At 36.1% G+C, this 25,164-nt stretch overlaps 2 protein-coding genes and 1 non-coding gene across 5 annotated transcripts in view; 2 read left to right on the forward strand and 1 right to left on the reverse strand.

Annotated features, from left to right (window-relative positions):
• The first annotated feature begins 1,697 nt into the window (after positions 1-1,697).
• On the forward strand, positions 1,698-2,537 carry LOC100748047 (UPF0488 protein CG14286). The gene is made up of 2 exons (XM_003489917.4): positions 1,698-1,870; positions 2,005-2,537. The coding sequence occupies exons 1-2, from the start codon at positions 1,850-1,852 to the stop codon at positions 2,515-2,517; spliced, it is 534 nt and encodes a 177-aa protein (XP_003489965.1). The 5' UTR covers positions 1,698-1,849; the 3' UTR covers positions 2,518-2,537.
• Positions 2,538-2,797: 260 nt separating this feature from the next.
• On the forward strand, positions 2,798-2,870 carry TRNAR-ACG. The gene has a single exon. It is a non-coding gene; the product is annotated as a tRNA-Arg (tRNA).
• Positions 2,871-3,999: 1,129 nt separating this feature from the next.
• The window catches only part of LOC100742551 (ribosomal protein S6 kinase alpha-5-like), a 59,707-nt gene continuing 38,542 nt past the window's right edge, over positions 4,000-25,164 (reverse strand). For all 3 annotated transcript variants that reach the window (XM_012386269.3, XM_012386268.3, XM_033320990.1), the window contains exons 2-6: positions 15,073-15,147; positions 13,358-13,576; positions 11,283-11,398; positions 10,447-10,647; positions 4,000-9,659 (exon numbers count right to left, since the gene is read on the reverse strand). In XM_012386269.3, coding sequence (XP_012241692.1) covers positions 7,698-9,659; positions 10,447-10,647; positions 11,283-11,398; positions 13,358-13,576; positions 15,073-15,147 — 2,573 coding nt within the window. In that variant the 3' untranslated portion in view covers positions 4,000-7,697. The remainder of the gene's footprint in view (positions 9,660-10,446; positions 10,648-11,282; positions 11,399-13,357; positions 13,577-15,072; positions 15,148-25,164) is intronic.

Raw genomic sequence — 25,164 nt, forward strand, 5'->3', positions numbered from 1 at the left:
TTTGAAAACATAGAGATTAAAGATGGAGTGCGTGACTGCGAGAGTCCTTGTCTAATAACCTACGCACGGTCATACAGTAGGTATTTAAGTGTAATACCGATCAACGAACAGCGTCAGCGTACAATACACAAGACGAGGACAGAGGAAGCCTTTATGCAGCGTTCTCTTTCTATTCCTATATCGCATTCAATTACACATGGCTCGCGTACTCTACCTTTATATCTCGATGGTTGAAAAGCATGTCGATATTACAGGTCGATATATGTATATATATATATATATATATATATGTAATAAACCCTCGTCTCTCTTTTCTAAATCGTACAAACTCGGGATAAGAGATGTAAAAAATTTTGAAAGTTGCACATTGCGGAACGAAATAATAAAATATCACAAATAACTTCTAGAAATTTCTACCGGTAATATCACTTCATAATATCTTTTATCATAAATACTGTTGTTTACAATTCTAGTAATATTCAAATCGAGATTTTGATAAGTTAAAATTGACATACATACTTATAACGACAATTTTCTTAATACAACTTTTAATAAATTTTATTACACATTTTTATTTATAACAATAGATATTTATATTATTCTATATATTATATATATAGTGATATTAATACTATCAATATTAATAATAGATATTTATATTTTACCCTGCAATGATACATAATAAATAAATAGGTCTACTTAGATCGTCAAATAACACGTTACTATCGATAAATCAAATTTGTTAAAATTTGGCGCGGAGATTTAAATTAAGCGAGCCTATCCTAGAGACACATTGTATATCTTTATATGTTAATGAACATAGAAGAGGCGTAAATAAGATGAATGGCAACAGAATACCGTCAATGTTGATGCCATAGACTTCGTCATCATATTGAAATAAGCGACTCGTTTAACGGTTCCGTTTGAATCTTAAGAATGTGATATTATTTATTGCATAATTACTACTATATTAATCATTATAAGCTCTAAAATAGTTAGCACCTTAGTCCAATATACGTGTCATGTTTGTTTCGTTTGTATAAGTCAATGTATTTTCAGTAATAATATTTTGATAATAGTAAGATACAGTCGTAATTCGTTTACATAAGAATATCACCTTTAGTCTCTTTTAACTTAAATTAACTCTCATATTAAAAATCAAAATACCTAAGAACTCGATGGAAATGACACAAAATATTAACATAAATTTTAATTATAGCAAGATTTTTTAGGTTTTATTGAACTTTAACTATTATTTAGTTATGTTAAACTTAATTTCTAGATTTGTTAAAAATTAGTTATCTATGTATAATTTATTTGAAATCCATTATGAAATTTCTAAAAAAGAGAAAACAAACTGAATATTTTAACAGGTGATCGACCTAGGTGTCATTTGGATGCAATTTTCTAAATCTATCTCTTAAACTGTGTAATATAAATCTCACAACGAGTGAATACTCATTTGCATCTATTTAAAGCGATGATAAAAGTCTACAGTATTTATGTTTCAATCTTATAAACATCTTGTTTTACGTATCATTCTATTTAACTAATTGCTTCTCAATCAAGTAAAAAAGAATGTTTTGTTATATATCAGGTACCGCTATGTGCAAGAAATTTATTGAAATTCATAACTGAATTACCGTTTTTAAAAGTAATACATATTCTTTATATAAAAATTAAATTTCGCGCCATGATGCGAATGGTTTACCATCTAGTGATAATTTACTAAAACAGAGGAACAATGGCTAACAACGTCAACACAGGAATTGTACCAGAGACTACATAATCAAAAATACTTCAGTAATTAAAACAAAATACTGAACTACTCCATTTTCAATAATAAAAGATGCCTCCAAAACCTAGAACGGTATATTAATTTGATCTTCGTTTTCCATTACTATACGTTTCAAAAGAAAATATATGTTTTATTAATTCTAACCTAGACTAAATCACGACTAACAATAACAATAATCACAACTTTACAACAAACGCTAATTTCAGAATGCTAAGAAGCCGACAGCAAATAAAAAAAACGCAGAACCACCAAAACTGACAGATTCAGCTAGTGTTGGCGTAGAAACTAATAGTGGTTTGAGCCAGGAAGCTGAAGATCAATTTGAAGTAGAATTATGCTGGTGTATTCAACAGTTAGAAATGTGTTTGGGCACTGGAAAGCTTCCTGAGAGGCAGGCATACGACTTAAATAAAAATATAAATATTCTAAAAAGTAATACCGCACCTCTGATAAGAAAGAGGCAAATAATGCGTAACACTTTAGGGAATTACAGAGAAAAAATGGCTTTGGACGAGCAAAAGTTTGGCAAAACAGCATCTTCTATCAAGTTTATGCCTCCGCCCAGTGAGAATAGGAAATATGTATTTCTAAGGAAGGCTGCTTCTGCATCTACAAAGGAAAAACAGGCTGTGACACATTCTTCGAACTCTAGTGAAAAATGTATCGATATTGACAACGTACAAAATGTATTTCGATTTAATTTTGAGATTAAGGAATAAAATACGTATTTGAATATTTATTAATGCTTTTATTATTACTATCTTTTTATAATTTTGATTTCTTATTACATACTGAATTGTTTATTTAAGTATTAAAAACATTAAAGTATTAAAAATAAAGATAATATAGCATTACAAATAATTTCTTTAGCCTATGATTTTTTACCTAATCTATCTTAAATTGGAAATTAATAATTAAAGTTAAAGAAAGAATACGCATAAAAAAATGTTTTCATAAATGATCCTCATCCTACAAATAATAGACATTGTTAGCAACTTGGGTCCTGTGGCGCAACGGATAACGCGTCTGACTACGGATCAGAAGATTCCAGGTTCGAATCCTGGCAGGATCGGTTGAGTTTTTTTTCCATCAAATAAATTTTTATTCAACTAAAGATGCTACGAATAAGATATTATCGATTCAAATTTCAAAATTATAAAACCAAAGGTCCCAAGTATCTACAACGCAAGGTAGAATTTAATTTTCATAAAAAAATAAATAAAAATACAAGAACGCAGAAGTAAGAAAACTGTTCCAAGATTAAATATTATGAAATGAACAATACCAAAATTTCCCAAAACTATTGAAAACGCGTTTAATAAAGATCTTCACCGTAAAAACTGGGACATATGAAGCGAGTAAAAAATTCGTTATATAAATAAATATTATGTTATGATATATTTAACAACCAGTAGTAACAAAGGTACCTCGTCTCTCTTACATACTTATAGCAGCAGAACAGCACTCTTTATCGTATAATAGAAGCTATAATTATATTTAATATATGTATATAGGATGCCTGAAAAGTCTATCGCACAATTTTATCTGTGGACAGAGGAAAAGTCCCGATCGAAACAACGAACAATAGAACACATGTCGCCGAAGAATACTCTCTCGGTCTTTCTCTCACAGAAAATCATAATATAATACATATACATAAAAAAAAAAAGGAAACGAACTCTACTACGCGTGTACAAGCCATCGTTCGAATGAAATAAGAATGCTATGAGTTATTATTTCAACGAACATCGTAACGTAAACCTAACGAACGTGAACATATTGTGACATGGATGATTCAATTAACTTCGAATTATCAAAAATAATGCGCACTAGACTCTTTCGACGCCCTGTACAAATATACATATTTTTACAAATTCTCTGCTTTTTTATTTTTTATCTTCCTCACATTCCATCTCTTTCTGTTATAATTATTTTTAATAACATAACAGTGATATATTGTATCTAGAAAAGATCATTTTTTCTCCTCGACACGATCCAACTGATTGCAACTTATTAAGGACTCAATAATGACTCGTATGATCCCTAAATAGAAATATCCTCTTATTAAAGAAATATGATCTCCTAGAATATAATCTTATATTAAATATATATAATATATATAATATTCTTTATATATCTATGCATTTCTTATTTAAATAATTATTTCTTTCCCTCTTTTTCTTCATTATCTTCTTCTATTCATATGTTTAACTGTTACGCCCGGAAAATCACACACGATTCAGCAAAAATTTACACGCCTCTCGATATTTCGAAAAGATTAAGCTTTTTCTATTCTTCTTTATATCTTTTGTTGATTTTTTCATGACTTTTCCTTGATTTATTTGGTCTTTGCAGAGCGATTTTACTTCGGTCGTCTTTGGTAGAAGCACGCGTTTCTCCATCCACGTGGAACGCTCTCATCCTTTTCATAATCGATTTTTTTTTTTTTCTTTTTGGAGGATTTATGTCCTTGGTTGTGTCTCTCTGTTCCCTGAGTCCGTGCACAACCATTTTCAGTCTTCACTATCCTTTCTTTCTCACTTATCTCGTTTTTTATTTTTATTTTTTATTCTTATTTCTTTAACGTTGCACTTTTTCTTCACAGCAGTCAACACCCTTCTTTCCTCTTTCAGCTTACACACTAAGACGATACATCGTGACTCGCAGATCTGTTCGTATGTTTATTAAACTAACCGCAAATTAAAGTTTACTCTCTACATTAAACTAATGGATGGAAGTTACTTAAACAGTTATACGTCATTTTTGGTATGGAAGATGCGGATGTAACAGGTTTGGAAGATATCGGGTTATAAATTTTAAAGTATAAAAGATAAAACTATAAATAGCAACGTTAAAAAGTATTACCAAATGATTCCACGTCATAAAATGAATAAACAAAGTAAGTGGATCCCCTTATTATACGAGACTTTATGAGCTTCTAGACTAACTTTTGAAAACATCATCAAAACACAAATATACATATTATTTTTAAAAAGATCTAAGCTGATCTAAATGGGGTTCCCACGAACTTTCAAATTGAAATTTCTCAAAAAAGGGGGAAAAATCATAAGTAATAACTGTATCACACATTTCATTTTTTAACGTAGAATCGTCTGTCTGGAGTTTTACTCTTATTGAATTAAATTTAAAAAGCTCTGGACTCGAACATATCCATGAGTCACCGCATAACCAATTGTAATTTGTAATAAAAACCCGTGAAAACTAACACACTATCGTCACGCATGAAAGAACGAAATTTCTTTCGTGCCTCGATGATACTTATTCTCACCTCTTGCTACGACGAATCAACTAAAAGAACAAAACATTTATTTCTGTAAATTATGTGTAAAAAAAAAAAATACGTGTCATTCAGACAATCTAAATAAATTTTTTATACAATGAATTTCTAAAGCAGCAAGAAGTTGAATCACACGAAACAGTATCGTAGACTACGAAAATAAATCTCAACTACCTTCAATTTCAACGTTTTCTAACAAAGTGCAATTCCCTCCAACTCGTCTATTTCATTACAAATAATTCGATGATCTATTCGTTAATATATCTTTCACAATACACACGATCATTTTATCATTCGAAAAGAAAAGGAAAAATTAATCAATGAAAGTAATAATACGTAAAACACATTCGTACAAAACGAAAAAATCGCAATGTAATCGATGCATTGTACCATTAATCATTACGATACCCAATGACTTCGATCAACCCTATCTTTTAACATTCTATGTAGAATGTACACGGGTATATGATTTTGTGTGTGTACCACGTGTGTATAAGTATATATATATTTTTTTTTTCTTCTTGTATATAATATTTTTCTTATAAAGATTCAAGGCTAAAAATTAATGTACAAGAATAGCATGTATCCGATATAATATATGCTAGTGTAAACAGAACCGTTTAGATTTGAGTCTGTGTGTATACTTTTTTTCATATATATATATATTATGTATATAATTAATAATAATAATCGACGCGTACAACACAATACGTTTACTTTTGCGTCGATACAATAAATAGAGAATACACGCGCCTCTATCATTCCTAACCTCTCCTAACCTCCTTTTTCATCTGAAACAAACGAAGATCCTTCTGTTTCTTCCCAAAAAAAAAAAAAAAAAAATTGAAACGCGTGTACACCATATTCATACACGCCTTATAAATCGTCTGTTTGAGGCACATTTTCTATGCGTAATTTTCACGAATCGAATTTTTTTTTTCTTTTTACATAAAGTCTTTACGCAAAGTCGTTTTTGCTCTTTCTCTTTACGCCTTTCTCCGTTTTCCTCTTCTTACTCCCTTCTTTTACCTTTTAATTTCCTCTAAGAAGGATCAGGGATAGAGCGAAGATTAAGAAAAGTCGACAAACACTTTGACGACTTTCTTGTTCTTTTGTTTCCATTTTTATACATGGTTGATCACAGACAACGCGAAGAAAGGAAATAAATCTACTGGGAATCGATCTCGAGGGACCGTTCCATTTTTCGTCGCGTTTTGAGCGGAGAATCTTGTTTTTCTTTTACTCGGTGTTTTCTGTACAAATCGACATTTCCCCGCGACGAGAACGTTTATGAATTAATTCCGACACCTTATTATACAGAGCGTCCCACTGCAAGAAGACACATGCACCGCGGACGATGCCCCGAAATCATTCAATTTTTCTAAATGAAATTTTATTCTATCTTCTATCGTTCGAACGTTGCGTCTTGCTTCCATAGGACACTCTGTATACATATACACAGTATCGATAAGTTGATCAGATATTTGCCCATAGAAAATTGATAACGGTTGAAAAATCTAATACAAAAAGGATGATAATGCGTATAATCTATTACAAAATAGTTGACAAGAATAGAAATTATCTATTCGTTTGGTTTTGAAGCTCCTCTAATAGGATAAATAATAATATTGTAATCTAAGAACGACGAATACTATTTTTTAGGTTAAGTTCCATCCACATTCAGAGTGGCTTCAAAAGATCAGGAACACGTATTCTCGTTATTTCCTACTTAAAATACTATCTCTCGTAGTGTCGTTCGATGATACGTAACCCTAAGCATGGCATAAAATTAAACGTATCTACAATAATTTAAAAATCGCGATAAGGAACAGTGTCGTCTTGGGACACTCGATTTAGAATCCTGTACGAGTTCATCAAAGTATCTTAAATATATGTAAGGTTTACTTCAAACCTTACTTATACTGAAATGTTACTTGCTTACAACAACGCTTAATTAACATTATCATGTTAACCTATTATTGAATTCTATATTATGTTACAGAAAGGAAATTCTAAGAATATTCTTTTCGTCGTTATTTCTTCTTTCTTAAGAATCTTAAAGAAATTTAACTATTTATGACGATACGATAAACTATTCTTTTTCAATCCTGGAAATTTTTCATCTTTGATTTATGTAGTGAACTTTTACAAAATACTATTTTGATACATACTTTGTATTTTAAGAAAACAGTGTATGAATCACTTTCATACGTTTTTCGATAATATTGCATTTATATAATTGCATTGCATTATTTCATTGGTCCTTATTGGGTTATACGATTTAATTCTATCGTTATATCTCATACATTCTACATAATCTTAATATGTCAATTGACATTACCTAAAATGCTAAAGAATCAAAGAATAAAACTAAATTCTTTTTTAACATACCTTATGTTAAAATGATAAAAATCAAAATGTCGCAAAATAACGAACTCGTATAGGATTCAAATAGTTCACGGCTAAAGTCCCGGAAATAGGAATGACGCAATGTGTGTTGCCCGAGTCGATTCGAGCTTCGAAGGCAGAAAACGACATCACATTACGTAAAATGCATACAATGTACATAGGAGAGATACGGAGAAAAGGTGGCGTGAACTTCTATTCCCCGATGACAGTGGTAAACCCCTTGGGTCGTTTTCCTGTCTGCTGTTTCCGACGGATCTCTCTAAAGTCCACCTGATTTGTCTCGCAAGATTCTGTCGTAGATAAGTCGTCCTCGTTTACGGTCTTCTCCTCTAGTTTCCTTTTCTTGGACCTAGTCACGGGGCCAGTACTGTTGTAATACTCATATAAATATCGCGCGTATCTCGTAAGCTTTTTCGACCTGGTCACCCCATCGTCGTCTTGTTTACGTTTTTTAGATGACTCCTGTTGCACGATCCTTGGCGAATTCGAATCGGAGGAAGAAGACAAAGAGCTGAGATATTCATTTACTTTGTCTTTGCCAAAATCGAAGGCGCTTGGTTGCGCTGGTGAGACGGAAGTTGTTAGGTTAGTTGCGGTGCTGGGTAGTTGAACGGGCTGTACAGACTGACTGGACGAAGAGGCAGACGACGATACAGAACTAGAAGTAGAACGCTTGTGCAATTTCCGGCGCTGGGCAAGTCTGGCACCATCTACTTCCCGCAATCGGAATCCTTCCGGCTTCTCTGATAGTGTATTCGAATTGTCCGTAGTGGTTTTATCGACCGAAGTGGATACTTGGAACGAACTAGATTCGTTTAACCAAGGATGATTTACCAGGCCACTAGCTGTGAGGCGTTTGCTGGGGTCCACGGTCAACAAGCCTTTGACGACCTGTTTGGCGAGGTCAGACACGTGACTCCAGGATTCGCTATCGAAATCGATCTCGCCTGCCCTGATTCGGGTGGCCAAGTCTGGGGAATCGGTCCCAAATGGCGGGTCTCCGGACAGTAGGGAATACAGTATAGCACCCAGACTCCAAAGATCACAGCTCTGGTCATAACCTTGTTCAGCTATCACTTCTGGAGCTGCATACGGAAGAGTGAAACAGGGAGTATATAGAGGCTCACAGTCGCATTTTATCCTGGCGAAACCGAAATCTACTATCTTCACTGGCGAGTCTTCGCTCTCGTCTGCAAATACTATATTCTCTGGTTTGAGATCTCGATGGACCACGCCTTTCGAGTGCATAAAAAGGACCGCGGAGGCAAGTTGCCGCATTATTTTACTAGCCTGTTGCTCGCTAACTGGCCTCGATCTCCTCAATAGTTCTCCTCCAGACAACAATTCCATTACCAAGTACATATGCATTTGGTCCTCGTGAACTTCGACCAGTTTAACTATATTTGGATGTCCCTGACAGGTTCTCAGCAAATTGACCTCTCCTCCACAGTCGACTCTGCGATTGACAATCTTCACAGCGTACTCCTCCAACGTTTTCTTATGTCTGCACTTATGACAGATCGAGTAACTACCATCTCCTAAGACCTCTAGAGGGTCTAATTCGTAGGCCTGTAAGAACGGGGACTCCTCGAAACTCACTGACACCGCGTCCGACGCTGAAGGTATTTCAGACTCTGTACTAGCCGTCGTGGCTTCTTCGATTATGTCTTTACTAACAACTATATTGTCTCCAACCGGTATGGATGGCGCCACGTACGAGTAACCTCTAAAAATTTTGTCATAATTGGGCGGAACCACGGCCGGACTGTCGGTTGCGATCATTTTGGTGAATTCATCCGAAAAATTGCTGGTGTCCAGCTCGTGAGTAATTGTAGGAACGAAAGGCGGAGTGATTTCGCGTCTTTCTAGAGCTTTCCAGCTAAACGGTGGTGGGGCTTCCGTGAAGAAAGTATGTTCTTTCAACTCTTTGGCGTCTCCTGGACCTCCGCCGAGCCGTTGTCGCGGATCTTTCACGAGAAGACGTAGGATAAAGTCTCGAACCGTTGGACCCATGTGGCTCGGTATCGGTGGTTCTGTCTTTAATATCCGACGCGAAATGTCTTGCTGCGTGTTCTTTTCGCCATCGACCGTAAAAGGCGACGCGCCGGTTAGCAGCTCGTACGTTAGTACGCCTACGCTCCACCAGTCCACCGCCTGCAAATTGACCATCGATAGATATTTAGAATAGAAAATTTCGAACAGATTGTTCCTGGAATTTCAAAACCGAAGGGGCTACTACAGTAAGAAAACAGCACTGCTTTCCAGTAATTCGAGCGATCCGATAAAAACTAACTCGACATCGATCAAAATCAAATCACTTTCTCAAACGTTCTATAAATTCGAAGCTGATATTCGTAGTAACGAATTTGTAAACTTTTAAATACGAAACCTACTCCAATAAGTACAATCTATCATTGATGGAATCTTGTTTTCCCGTTCCCGACAATTGTTGGATTTTTAAATATACAAGATTTTCTAGTTTTCATTTCTTCTATTCGTTATTCGCCTATACATTATACTATCTTTATATTTTTTAATTAGTCTAATTGTACTATCTTTCTCACTGTGTGCTTATACGACGCGATCTTCGCATTTTCTGATTATTATAATTATACGATTCTTCTCACGGTATTTACAAATTACATAAATTCTACTTTATTCTTTGCCTGCGAAGAATGCAAGATTTACAAATGTTTCATTCTCGTAACACTTTATACGAAATAAGAACTACCGAGTGACGATTTTCTCATTCTCCGACAATCCGATTCCATCGAATTTAACATTTCTCTTTTTCTTTTTTTTCTTTCTTTTTTTCAAGTAACCAGAGAAGAAAGAATAACGAATCGATAAAAATGTATCTGACAGGCGGGGAGTACGGGCGCGATAACGAAGTTCCAGGAACGAAGGGAACAAATCGTGACGTAAATTCATCCTGACTTACAATATCGTGTCCCGCTGATCCCCCTCGTACCACTTCCGGTGCCATGTACTCGATAGTCCCGCAAAAAGAGTAAGCTCGGGCGTTGTTGTCTCTTTCGTGCGGCAGGAACTCTTTGCTCAGCCCAAAATCTGTTAACACGATATGACCTTCTCTGTCCAACAGAATGTTTTCTAGCTTAATGTCCCTATAGATTATACCCAGCTGCAACAGAAAAGGCAACATTGTACGTTCCGTCGATCAGGTTGTACGATAAGAATGGAATATTTTAATAATTTACCATGTAACGCGCAAATATTCGCAATAGTAATAAGGGAGTGCAAAATTCGAGACTACGTTCGCTTTCCTTTTCGTGTAATCTCGCGGGTCACGGTTGAAGTAGATATCACGTACGCAAATAAGTTCAGTATAAATGAAATTAGAAGAGCGATATAACTATCAATAGTTCAGATATGGATAGATTAAAAATTCGATCGCTTTTAGTTCGATCGTCAAGCTATAAGAGATACGAGAAACGTATTTAATTGCCTCGTTTCTTTCGATCGACTTTAAGACGAAGCTTAAAATGAAACGTTCGTTTAAACGAATTAAATTATTAAATTAAGATTTAAATCTTTCGATTCGAAAATTGCTCCGAAATGAAATTTCAAGTAAAATCACGTATGCTTCTATTCGATTCTTATATCGGAATTTAAACTGCTCGATTTCTGACAAGCGTAACGAGTCTCGTCCATGCATCGAGTTTCGAAAGAAAAGATCTTTAAATAGACAAATTCTCTTAAATCGATTATTTTAAGTAGCGTAAGTTTTCCAATGTGCTGGAGAAGAACGATACTTACCTTATGTAGATGTTCCAACGCCAAAATAACTTCACCAATATAGATTCGCACTTCGTCCTCGGTGAAATGTTCTCGCTGATAGAGATGTGTAAACAACTCTCCACCGCTCACGTAATCTGTAAAAATTGGAAATTATTATCGTTCAACGAATTAGACAACACGCCTGAGAACACGATCTTCGACTCGACCGAATCTCTTCGTGAAATATTTATTTCCCTCGATCTCCTCTCCTCGATCGGTGAATTCTTCGAGATTAAAAGATATCGCGAACGTCGAAGAGATTGAAAGGAATAGAAAAAGTAGGAAAAGATAATTGCCTGTAGAACCAGCGAAACGAATAACGATATTTTCTCTATTTATCTTCCGTAGCACTCGTCAACGAGATATTGGGCTGTAACGCAGTAAGGCATGAAATATTCATTGATGAAACTGCCGCATGCGAGATTTGGAATTCAATCGTGTTCTCCTGACGAATAGAAAATGTCTGATACTATTTTTGGATATTTTGATAACTAGCGATAGTTCTCTTTCGTCGATTGTCCTCCTCTCTCCTTAACAAAACGGATTACCGAAGAAATACTTTGCGCGAGAAAATTAATGCTAATTAGCGTGTTCAAATATCGCTTTTTAGCTGTTTAAAATTTTTAAGAAATGTGCAAACCCGAGGAATATTTACAAATGTCCCTGTTACATCGTAGAATCGTTTCAAATGTTTTTAAAGTAAAACTGAGAATTTGTTTGAAGACGTAAGTAGATGTTCTAAAAAGTTCTACATCGTGTCTTTATACTAGAAATTACCGTTACTTCCAATGAAATATCTGCAATATTCTACGATTATTTGGAAATCTGAACAAAAAGACGTATACAAAAAATATACCGAGAACGAGATTCGTACAAAACGTACAATTATTTCGGAAAAGTTTGCGTTTTAAATATTAATTGCAATATGAATAATTTATTTTCAATATCGGGGCTCCGCGAAACAGTCCATATTTCAAAATCGACATAAACGTTTAAATATTATCGTTAATGAATTTCCATGCATGTAAATTGGAATAAAACGACAACTGACTCGCGGAAACGTGTTACAGTAGCCGACCTACATATTGCGAAACAAAAATAATTCGTACATTGTGATGTCATCTAAAGAAAAATAATTGAGGAGAAGTCGAAATCATCGAGTGATTACACGTTTCTACGAGGGAGGAAGGTTGCACAATGTTACACGGACGACTCAACGATGATGTCAGGATAGCATCTGAAAACCTTCTCAGCTGTCCGTTCTTTCGCTTTCTTAGATACTTTTTTTCGGTATGACATACTCGCCACTGTAACGCGTACATAAAGAATACAAATATTTTACGTAAAGCATAGTTGTGGAAACTTTAAAAATCTTTCATGTCTGATCTGAAAATGTTTGTTCCGAAGCTGAAAAGGTTTGTTCGTTTTTTCGATAAACCGACCATTTCATATCCTCTTGGAAGCAAATATTTTCTCATGTACTTTAACATCGCTAATTACTCGTTTTTTCACATCAAAACTTCACATCACACTTTAAATTGACTTAAGTTATGTACGCTAAAACGCGTTCTTCTCTTTCCAATTTTCCAATATTTGCTGCTGTTAACAAGTTGTACTTAAAATTGTTTACTTGGCGTATAGTGAACTTCCTTTTACGCGTTAATTGTAATTATCGCTGTATAACTACGCTCATTACCGAGTGGCTATATATTTTTGTCGAGACTGGAAAAATTTATCAAAACGAAATATCGTATAGAGCTTTCTGCGCCACGGTCGCTAAATAAGTAAGTTTTTTTTATTGTTATCTCGAGAGTAATAGATAATTTCCTATAGAGCGATATATCGCAGGCACGTGCTTTACTTTACACGAAAATAGTCCCTTTACAAAGATTAGAATAGCTATCAAACGATTATTCCAAGTAGCAACCGCAAAACTCAGTTGAATTGAGAATCTAGCGTACTCGAACTGTCCCTATTCCTAACTATATCCCCGTTGTAACTATATCTCTGGCGAATATTTCTTGAATAATTTTCCAAAAAAATAATGTACTTACCCAAAATAAGATGGAGCTTTGCGTCCGTCTGAAAGGCGTAATGCAGCGTAACCAGAAAAGGACTGTCACGAACGGCCTCCAGAACTTGTCGCTCCGTCTTCGTATGCTCGGTCGTCTTCTTCTTTTGCACGATCGACGCTTTCTGCAGGACTTTCATGGCGTAGAGTCGACCGGCATCGGCGCCCGTTCTCTTACGCACCAGGAACACTTTTCCATAAGCTGTGCAAAAGGTTTTCGTTTTCACTCTTTCTATCATGACCCAATTCGTTAGTTATGTCACGATTATTCGTATTATTCGTATTCGAACTTGTTTTTATTTCTCGTCAACTGTCAAACGTTCTTTAAGCGAGAAACACGTTTGTCGATAGAACAATTACGAATCTCGTCTGGATTATTAATCGAACGAAAATTTCGCGCTCAGATCTGCTTCGATATCGTCGCTTTTTCTCTTTCTTCTTTTTAACTTTGGCGTATTGTCAGAAAATTTCGGTGGACTCGGTGTATCTTTGATTCGGATACACGGCGTGTCGATAAGCTGTTGGTGTGAGAGAAACAAAGAAATTGAATTTGAACTTTTAGATTTTTTAGATTGACGAGTGAGATTGGTTTATCGAGTGGTTTGCACTGATACATATTTCGGACATGCGAGTTTGTGAATAGCGGAAAGTTGGGAAACGGCGAAGCTTTGACCAATATTTTTGGACGTTTTTCGACTGAAAGCTAGAAGGAATAGAAACGATATTCAAAAATTTATGGAACGTGGAAAATTATAGAAATTTATTTTATTATTTGAATTTTATAAAATTCTAAACACAGGCTCGCGATAACCAAGTGAAACCATAAACTAGTAAAAATAGCGAAGTTTCGTTAAAATCGTACAGATGGTTTCTAACATCAGCAATTAAATAGAAAAGATCTTTAACGTGGTCATAAATGACGAAACTTTGATGGGGGCCGTACAAGATGTTTCAATAACGAGGGTTTTTTAATTCGAAATGGAAAATGGAATGGTTAAATTGTTTAAATCATCGATTTTTATTAAATTATTTAAACTCCGTACTATGCGCATTTGCTAATCCGAATACAGACGCGGAAAGAAAAAAGCAAAGAAAACGATTTTTCTCCATCGTAATTCAATTCGCATGCTTTTACAACGAATACGGTACACTACGCGTCGGTTCGACTCGCGCGAAGAATTTTTAAAAACTTTGAATTACATCGGAAACAAGACACTGGCATCTCTTATCGTGTATTCCTCTATCGGGTAATAATATAAACATTTATCGAAACATCCTGTACAATCCCGCGTTTATTCTTCGTAACGAAATTGCCGTAATTTTCACATTTCACCAACGTCTTATCGATTTTTGCACGCCTCGTGTATCTTCCATCCCTGAACCAGGCAAATTATACAAACCCCATACGCCGAAGAAGAAAGCGAAAGAAAAGAAAATTCACGCGGAATCGATCGAAACGATGCTTAAAACTCGTTCTATTTCGCGTGAATCGGCGGATAATAAACGTTCGATGGGTATGTTTATTGCGCTCCGAAGGGAAAATAGTCGCGTCGTCAAGACGCGAGACGATCGCAATTAAAAATCAACCGGTTGCGAACGCTAAAATGGTAGGAGCGCGAAAAGCTACGGGGGAAAGGGACCGGTTGTACGTCCTACCGTGGACTTTAATCGCTACCATAAAGGATTTCGTTCACGTACCTCCGGTTCCAAGGACCTTCAGCAGATCAAAATGCGTCATGTCTACCCTCTGGTCTCCGCTGTCTGCCAGGTTTACTGTAACAAAGAAAAGTTAGTTGTTAAAAAAAAGTTTTTAACAAAACTTGTAATAAAAATTATCTTTATTATCTCTCTTTCTTTTTATCGCTTCTTAATGTAACGTTAAGGAACGACCAAGGATAGGAACGTTAGGATACGCGAAAGAGGAAATGGTAGAAGCGACACGTAGGTCGAGAATGGAAAGTGGGGTCGTTCGAATTTAACGGTATCGTAGATCGTATTGTGAATTACGCGAAGTTACGAGGTGAACAACATTCGAAAATTTGTATTTCTATTTGAATAATTTGATATGTTGTTCGAATGTTTCGCGTTTAGAGTATACACGTGCTGCGTATTGGCAATTTTGTAGAATTTTAAGTATCGTAATGATCGTGGAATCGTATTTTGCAGTTTTGTTGAATTCCACTTTGCAATTTCGTGCAATTACACGTCTTAACTTTTCTGAATTACATTCGCAACTTTGTCGAATATTTTCCAGAATTAAATAAATAAAGAATATATACGAATATATGTATACAGAAGCGAGTATCAGTTATCACTATAGTGATATAAATTGCACTGAAAAATTGATTTATAATTACATATAAATGAAGTAATATTTTATACAGGTGACAATATTTTATTATATTATGAAGTAACATATTATACAACATTTATCGCCACGCTATACATTCGCATATAGATACACACCCTGATTATTAAGAAAGAATCAAGTACTATAACAGAGCACTATAAAATAGCGAAACAATATAGCGTAAGAAACGTAAGAATAAGAGCGTAATAGCCAGCTTGTAGTATCCTAAAAGAAAAGAATAAATTATTATAATATCAAACAATATTACGTAACATTGTGTTATTCCTCTCGAGTTGACATTATCAAAACTTGGACTTTCTGATGTAACGTGTTTACAGCGACGATTTTTAACGATTCTGTAGTTTTTATCAAATTCTTAATATCTCCATTTTCTCAAAAAATAAAACAAGCAACGAAGAATTTATCCCAAATTTTCGATCGATGCTTACAAACATTCGTCAAAGAAATACCGTATTGTACGAGTGGAATTTCGATGGTGTAATAACGTCTTTTTAATTGTTTTCCATCGATTTCAGAAAACGGACAGCTACTTTCATCGGGGCTCGGTTATCGAAATACTGTTAACTGGACTTTCTATTTGAATGCCTCCAATCGGACTTTCGATCGTCTGAACTTTCATTCCTCGTACTTTCGAATAATCGATCGACTATCTCGATATCGATAAATAAGCATAGCTTTCCGCCTATTTAATTTTAGATCAGAAATAACAATCACGTAGACACTTTTGCGTCGATGAAAGATATGGCCGTTATTGTGATAATCCTGCGGATCTCGAACGTAATAACTAAAAAATACATTTTTCTTGGATCTAACTTGCTATAAGCTGAGTGAGAATTACGTGTTTCAGAATCTAATAAAAGTCGGGCTAAATTTGATTATCGTTAACCAAACACGGTTCTCGTAGAAAACACTGTACGTGTTAAAATTGGAAAATTTCGACTTCCTATTGGAAAATGTTGCACATACCAATGAGAATACCGTAGTATAGAATTCAAATGCAATTTCCTTTTCTAAATAGTTATCAACAACGCTAGAAAATACATGGGTTTAGGTGTCACAAAGTCGCCTCTATAGAAAAAGGATATAAACGCCAACAAACATTAGTTAATCGTTTCTCGGCTTTTGCCTATGTCGTCTGTGTAAATGAACGAACAACCACTGAGTTTCTTTACCGAAGAGAAAGAGACGACACGTGCACTTTTCTTTTTCACGAATTTAAACTACATCGACGCGTAAGTTTTCTTTTTCTCCCGAAGAACTTGCTTCTTGGCACTTACAGTCTTTTCTACGAGTACTCTTGTACCAAGATCGAAAGAATAAAAAATGTACGTAATTTGAGAAAAAAAAAGATATATGCGGCACGCTCAGTTGTAACGATATAAATATTTCGTAAAAATCTGATTTAGACGGGCGAAATCCGCCAGATATAAGCCCATGAATCCAGTTTCAACGACATTATCTAAATTACGATCTCTGGTCGCAGTACAGGGTCCCAGACGAGTTACAAAGGCAGCAGAAAATGATAGAAATAATAATAATTCAAGGTTCGTGAATTGTTTTTAGCGGTATATTTCCTAAAGAAAATTTGCAAATAAAAGCGAGTTCCCGTTTCTCACCCGATTAGTCTGATATTCCTCCGTTTCTCCCTTGTTCCTCTAATTTGAAAACGAGAATTTTCTTTGGAATATCAATCACGATCTACGAAATAAATAACGTTAGGAAACGTTACACGAGACTTGAAAATGCCGCAGAGTACAAGATAATAAAGATAATAATTCCCATAATTGGAAAAAATGTAGATTTCTTAGACTTCCACGATTATTCGCGCGTGCGATCGCAGGATTAGTAGAAAATATCTTTTGGCTAATGTACATCATTGTAGGAAAATAAATGATCGTGTGCTCGATAAATATTGTCCAAACTAAGCTGAAACAGATTGTATATATTATATTACATATTATGTGAAATAAAATGATATTAGATAACTATGCTTGTCTGAAAGTTTGTAAAAAGGAAAGGATATAGAATAAAGTTCTCATACGTTGAATTCTCAGTTAAATAAATTACATTATTCTCACTGCTGTGTACATTTCAAGATTAATTTCGAATTTGACGCAATTGTGACAGTCGTGTCTCGCTGCAACGCTAATGCAACTTCAATGTAATACACACACACACACACACACACACAATATAAGCACGTAAGTATTAAAGCTCTCCATATGCAATACTTTCGCGATCAGGTGTATAAAAATTTAATATCGTTTTAATATTCCAAATGGTGTTATCAAGTAAATTGTTCCTCCAGCAAACACGAAGCAACTCGATAAAGTTCAGATTCCGGTTACTTTATCAAAATTTTATTAAAGCAACATTTGCACTACCTTATCTTCGGCTAATGAGATTCTCTCGATCGCTTCATTTCCTAGAAAGCATTTCGTTCGATGAAAGTGATCGGTGGTCTTTGGCTGTGTAAAGAAACACGAGGTTAAAAATAAAACGTTAGCGTCGATTAGAATTAAATATCGTGGGAGAACAGTCGTCTGCGAACGATTCGATTCGAAATGGGTTCGCGCCTTATCGAATAAAATATGTTTAACAAAGACATTACGGCAGAATCTCGAAAAGTACGAAAGTTGGACAGAAAGAAACCAAAGTGTCGAAAGCGACAAAATCGAACGTTTCTTATGTGCAAGAATTTTGTCACGATTGTATTTAATATTTAATATTTAATATTCGATACGGTATTGTGCAAACTGGCTATTTGTGTAAAGTTGCCATACCATTCAAAGTCGAAAGGCAAAAATTAAATAAAAAAAAAAAAAAATAAAGAGAGAAGAAACATCCAATGTTTAATAGTAGGAAAAAATTTGAGTTGGAAGAACGAAATTTATTACAAAATCAAGGATCTCTCTCTCTCTCTCTCTGCGATTTATTGCAGCGTTTAAAATAGTCTTTTACAGTGTCTAGTCAGATTACAGATTAAAAGATCTTTGTCGAATAAAAATACGTAGGATTTTAGAAATCCTAATTTCATGAGACTCCATTTCGTTATTTAATCCAACAAATTTTCACAACTGTTTCCTAAATTGAACGCAATATCGCGATAAAGAAAAAGAGAGAAGGGAAAAAGACGTCCGCGCTGGCCTAGCGTTTCGTAACGGAACTAACGCATTTCATCGATTTACGCAGTAGAAAATGTGAATCAATTAGAGCAGAAAGTTAATCGTGGAAGTCAATGAAACTCGTGCCTTTCCGATTATTGGAATTATTATTTCGGCCATTCTCTGCCGTCTGTCAGATTCGTCGACGTTACTCAAAACGGATTCCTCGATGTTGTTGTTCGTTTAATCTCCTTGAAATCGAACACTCATCGACCTGTGAGAAGCAATTTTTCTATCAATCGTTTACGGTAGGAACATACGTTTTTTACGTTTTTGTAAAGAAGATACAATCCGATGAAATTGAAGATTTATCAAAGACCAATACATTTATAGCTCGATCGGTTAACGCCCCGTTAAAGTATTTACTCGTACGTAATAATTGAAAAGTAAGTACGTACGCGTAAGAATTTATCTATTCGCAAATTCCTGTATCGCATTTGTATGCAATGTATTGCAAATTCGACGCAACAGTCCATCGTCCTCGATGAATGATATTCCCGAATTGTTTAACAAATTTTCCAACCAAGGCGGACTGAAAGAATTACGCTTTAACAACAATTCGCGGAAAAGATTATTAAGTATTTAAATATCCCAGCATATTTTTTCCTCGTTGTACGAGCAATGCAAATTTCAGTCACCACGCAAACGCAGTTATTATTGTTCGAGGTGAACGACGGCAAAAATTTGTACGCGAATGTTCGAAAAAGCTCGAATTGGCTTCGAATCCATCGAAGTAGAACGCAGGACGCGAATTGCCAATATACAGTGAAGGCGCGATAATCGAACGAATTGTTGTATATTTTTGAAACTGGACGAGAATTAAAGATACGCAAAGATACTTTAGATATTTCGAAACGGTTTGATCGAAAATTGCTTCGACGAGAAAAGGAAGAGACAAGTGTGGAGCAATGATTTTGATTTCACGAGTTTGGCATCTGTATCTACGCTCTGATTGTCATTTCAAGAAAGCCAGACAAGGTCGACGAAGGTGATTGCAAAATGACGCTTGCCACGGTTCCCGAGTTCGGTTATCGAATCGGCTCGACTACGATCTCGGCCTTGCATGCGAAACGAGAAAAAGACGAAACAGCAGACTTTCTTCTAACGTCTTTTTCACTTGCTTCTTTTCTCCTCGTGTTAATCAACATTGACCAAGTTCTTTTTTAGTCGACGTTTCAGCAAACATGTTTAGCCAACGTTTTAGTAGAAACGTTCTTGAAAATGAATTTAAAATTTGTGATTAAAATTTGTCAGAGTTGTCAGTTCTCTTTAATACAAATACTCTAAATCGTTGGAAAATTTCGACTTTAACGTCCCATCGAAGAAACTATGAGACTTGTATCCTCGTCGTTCGCAACTCTAAAATCAACCAGTATGATATTATATACGTATAAAAATATACGTACAGTATAAACGTCCAATTCTTGGCTTTGAGGCCGAATAAACATGTATATATATATATACACACAAAACGATAAATAGTATTACATAATACCGAAGATATGGCGGTGAGAAGTGTATTTAAAAGAAGCATAATTTAACAAGATATAAAAAGAAGAAACGAGGCTGCGAAGAATCGTTCAGACACTGGAAAACGCACGTTTGCGAATCTACAAAGTTTCTATGACAAATTGCGACTCGCGTGTGATCGTCAAAATCGGTCCGATAGTTTTGTTTAAGAAGAATTTCAGATCTGCGCCTAGCAATATCGCATCGACTGTACATCGACTCGATTTCCTTCGCCAGAAGCACTTGTTACTCGCAAGTAAAGCAGTTTGTAGCAAAACGATCTGCGGTGGAAACACTCTGATTCGAAGGGAGCAAGACGCAAAGATTTGTCATTCGTCTCGGTGTGGCCAGATCGTGAAATATCGTGCGCACGGTGGTCCGTACAAGATGCGGTGTGCAAAGTTGTACGCACCTGCGGCGCGGCTAATATCGGCAGGTGTGCGGGTAGGCATGTACACAAACATACGCAAATACTGGTCCGCTAGAATGCAGCTGTGTGTTTTTAAAACGAGTCCGCGAAAGGACGAACACACGCGGAGCAAAGCGCAGCCCGGAAGCGTTAGATCGGTGTTCCGTTTAAATTACTTCGAATCATGGCCGATCTCGAACGAACCGTGACTCGGTTCCGATCGAACCGTGAAATATGAAACAGCCTATTGGTACCGCAGCCTTTCCTTTGGCTCACCATGGATAAACCGTTTCTCTGCCATGTCGCTACCTCTCCTCTCCTCTTTTCTCTTAATTCGTGTTTTTCGTTTGCCCGTGATTCGCGTTACGCGAGTCGGTTCGTTATCTAAATTTCATTGAAGACTTCTATCGATCGAATTTCACGTTCGTGACTGTGATTTGTTTATGCGAGTGAGAGTTAAAGGTATCCGAGCGAAAGTGAAGAAAATTTGAAACGACCTTTTCTTTCACTATCCGTAACCTGAAAAGTAAGCTACGCGAGACACATATTTATACGACGTTTTTTCATTGTTTTCGCGCGCAGATCTACATTCTGAAGCGGTGATATGCATTTATAAATAGCTTTGTATGATATAATGCTGGGAAAACAGTTAAAGTAAGAAAATATACATAGATATAGAGATAATAAAAATGAATATGTGCAAAGGTCAAAGAGACATGAAAAACGATCCTCTATTTGTTTTGAGCCGTGTGTGATGGTGAAATGACAAGAAAATGAAATATGAACGTTTTTCTCATTCGTGTAATTATCAACGTAATTTTGTCATACTACAAATTATATACAAGTGTCGAAAGGTTAAGTATTCTCATTTTCTTTAAACCTCTCGCTTTGTAACAACTACTCACGCTTGTTAGGTTGTCCGAAAAGTTTCTTTCGTATTACGAGGAAACGATAGATGCACAGCATTTTTCTTTTTATATTATTTTATTGAATCGTATATGACCCGCTTTGTTCTATTACTACAAAATGGATCATACATAATTCGATAAAACAATATAAAACAAACCATGTCGTGCACCTACTAATTCCGTATAAAAAGAAAGAAACTTTTCGGACATCCTAATATAAGAGAATTTAGTTCGAAGTCTAACTTCAATCTCAATTATTCAAATTAAGTACCGATTGGCAAACGTAAAAATGCTATGGGATTACGTGCTTTAACAAATCATGTCCATCGTACAATGGATCCTTAATTCGCTTCGATTCGCTTCGATCAAAACAAACGAAAAATGTTTCGGATAAAAGTTGGACGATTTCGAAGGGAATATGCAACAAATTTGACGCGATTAATTTTTTCGTAGGAAAAGATCGAAAGTATCAAAGAAATCGATGATTCGTGAGATATTTTGCATTAAAGAGCGAGATACATCGTACAAAAATCTGAAATATCCCACGAATTATCGATCTTGTTGGTATTTCACTCCTTCGTTAGACAAAATGTTTCGAAGAATCGATTTATTAAAGAAAACAACAGATGTTCGCACAAAAGAAGATATGCATTTGTTCAGACGACAGAAGCGCAATTTCTGTTCTTTTTTTTCCTTACGAGAGCCTGCACAATTATATGGAAGAAAAAGAACGTCAAAACCTCGAAAATCAACGAAAAGTGAAATTTACTGCCCTTGAAGCCTCGAAATCGAGTTAAGATCCGCTATCTGTTCGCGGAACGAACGTCACCAGTGATGCTTTCACTTCTGCGCCTTTCGCGCAACGATCCTTCCCTTCTTTCCTCGTCTTGTTTCTCTTTTTCTTCGTTTTCTCGATTACGTGAACGCAGTGAAATTTCGTCGAACGTAACAACGGTCCAAAGTCGCGGTGATCCCGCGACAATATCCTCTCCGCTTCTCACCTTCGAGTGAAAAATAACGTAACTTCAACACGGAACGCGAACGAAGGTACAGAGTGCGGGTTTCGTCGATTCCGCGTAACAAATATATTACGTATCGCTTTGCTGTACGAGCTCGTGCAAATATCTCGTGAAATTTTCGTTGCGAAACGTCTAAAAAAAAATCAGTCGAGGGAAGAAATTGAAGTTTTAATTTTTCAGGAATTGTTAAGAACTGTTCGAGAGTTTCTAAAGCCTAGATCACAGGGATCGTTAGAAAACATTTTTTCGCTTTTTTTTTTTTGATAGAAGAAGTTTGGTTGAGTTTTTGCTTTTAAGGAGCTAGTCATTAGATATTTGCTTGGTAAGTATAAGCGTCGTTGTAGAGTATGCAATTGTACATCTATTTATAAGTTGATTACAAAACTACTTATCCGGCGGCTTGAATATTTTGTGCAGGCTAAAAATATTATCTCGAAATGTACAATCTTTGTTTTTCAATGACTAAACTCGACTAAAATAATATAATAATCAATCGATTATAATTTGAGGATGTAATAGAATAGAACGGAAACATAAGTAAAGATTCATTGAAAAAGTTTTCTTCTACGTTTTCTATTTCTCCTCGCGCGTAAAATCATCCCCTAGACTCTAGACGATGCTACTGTGTTATGTAGGTTGATCTACGCGTTATGATGCTACTGTGTTATGTAGGTTGATCTACGCGTTACTGACAATAATAAAATAATAAAATAGATTGGCGTCCGAAGAATGTAAATACGTGCAAAAGACTGCGAGAGGTTCTTCATTTTTCGCCACTACGAAGCATCGAGTCTATTAGAATTAGGTTAGAAGAGGTTGAGGTGGAATTTTTACTCAGTGTCGCTCGCCGTGTAGCAACAGGTGTTTGCTGGGGCTGTTTAAATAAAAAAGAGTTCAAGATTCTACGATAAAACGTGCAAACATTGTTCGCCAATAAGAGCCACATTTTTTCCTCTCTTTCTTAATACGATTTTACGGTAAATGAATATTTATTAACTGCTCGTTGTGCTGTTCAACGAGTTATCCATATAAATATCTTTCAATTTCGTTCGAACCCTCGCACACGCGCGCACACATACCTGCATGTGCGTGTATGTGTACGCTAAACTAAATAGTTTGAACCGGTAAATATCATAATAAACACTTTGCTTTTGACATTTAACTATATCTTACTATATTTATGTATCACGTGAATTCTGCAAATTTTCGGCGGCTTAAATCCACCCTACTAGATTCATAAAGATCCGCGGTCTGTCAATCGACCATCGGTCAATGAAAGTTCTTGCACGTACGAACGTCGTGTTTTCCAAGAATTTTAGAGCTCGTCCGCGTCGTGACAAGCGAAAATCGTGTCGCGATTCGAGGACGAAAACGACGATCGAATTTTCACCTCGTAGCTAAAAGGGTTTTCGCGTGAAATTAACACGTGGGGGTCCTTCGCGAGCGTCCCCGGCCCTGACTGCCAGTCGAGAATCCATGTCAAGGTAGTAAAAGCGACCACGAGCAAGCTCGAGCACCGTCGACAAGCCTCTAACCTCCCTCTATCCGGATTACGCAAGCCTGTGGATTCGAACGTGTTGCGAACCATTTACCCCTTTGCTCGTCCCTTGTTTTCCACGCTTCTCTTCAAACGTAATTTTACGACAACGATCGTTACAAGTATAAGAGCGCTTGTTTGCGCGTCTGAAGATGCAAAAATACATGGAATACATATATAACATAGAAAGAAAGCAAAACATTCCGAGTACGAGTCCTTACATGTAATAAGTATTAATAAGAAATCTCGTTTCTATTTCTTTAGTTATCTTCATGATATAACATACATGTTTATTCGAACTTACAGCCAAGAATTGGTTTACAAATACCTATATTTACAAAGCTATATTATCCACGCGCTTCGTATCAGTCATTCTTTCTCTCTCTCTCTCTCTCTCTCTCTCTCTCTCTCTCTCTCTCTCTCTCTCTCTCTCTCTCTCTCTCTCTCTCTCTCTCTCTCTCTCTCTCTCTCTCTCTCTCTCTCTCTCTCTCTCTCTCTCTCTCTCTCTCTCTCTCTCTCTCTCTCTCTCTCTCTCTCTCTCTCTCTCTCTCTCTCTCTCTCTCTCTCTCTCTCTCTCTCTCTCTCTCTCTCTCTCTCTCTCTCTCTCTCTCTCTCTCTCTCTCTCTCTCTCTCTCTCTCTCTCTCTCTCTCTCTCTCTCTCTCTCTCTCTCTCTCTCTCTCTCTCTCTCTCTCTCTCTCTCTCTCTCTCTCTCTCTCTCTCTCTCTCTCTCTCTCTCTCTCTCTCTCTCTCTCTCTCTCTCTCTCTCTCTCTCTCTCTCTCTCTCTCTCTCTCTCTCTCTCTCTCTCTCTCTCTCTCTCTCTCTCTCTCTCTCTCTCTCTCTCTCTCTCTCTCTCTCTCTCTCTCTCTCTCTC

Source organism: Bombus impatiens, unplaced genomic scaffold (assembly GCF_000188095.3).
Source record: "Bombus impatiens unplaced genomic scaffold, BIMP_2.2 scf_0382, whole genome shotgun sequence".
Lineage (NCBI taxonomy): Eukaryota > Metazoa > Arthropoda > Insecta > Hymenoptera > Apidae > Bombus > Bombus impatiens.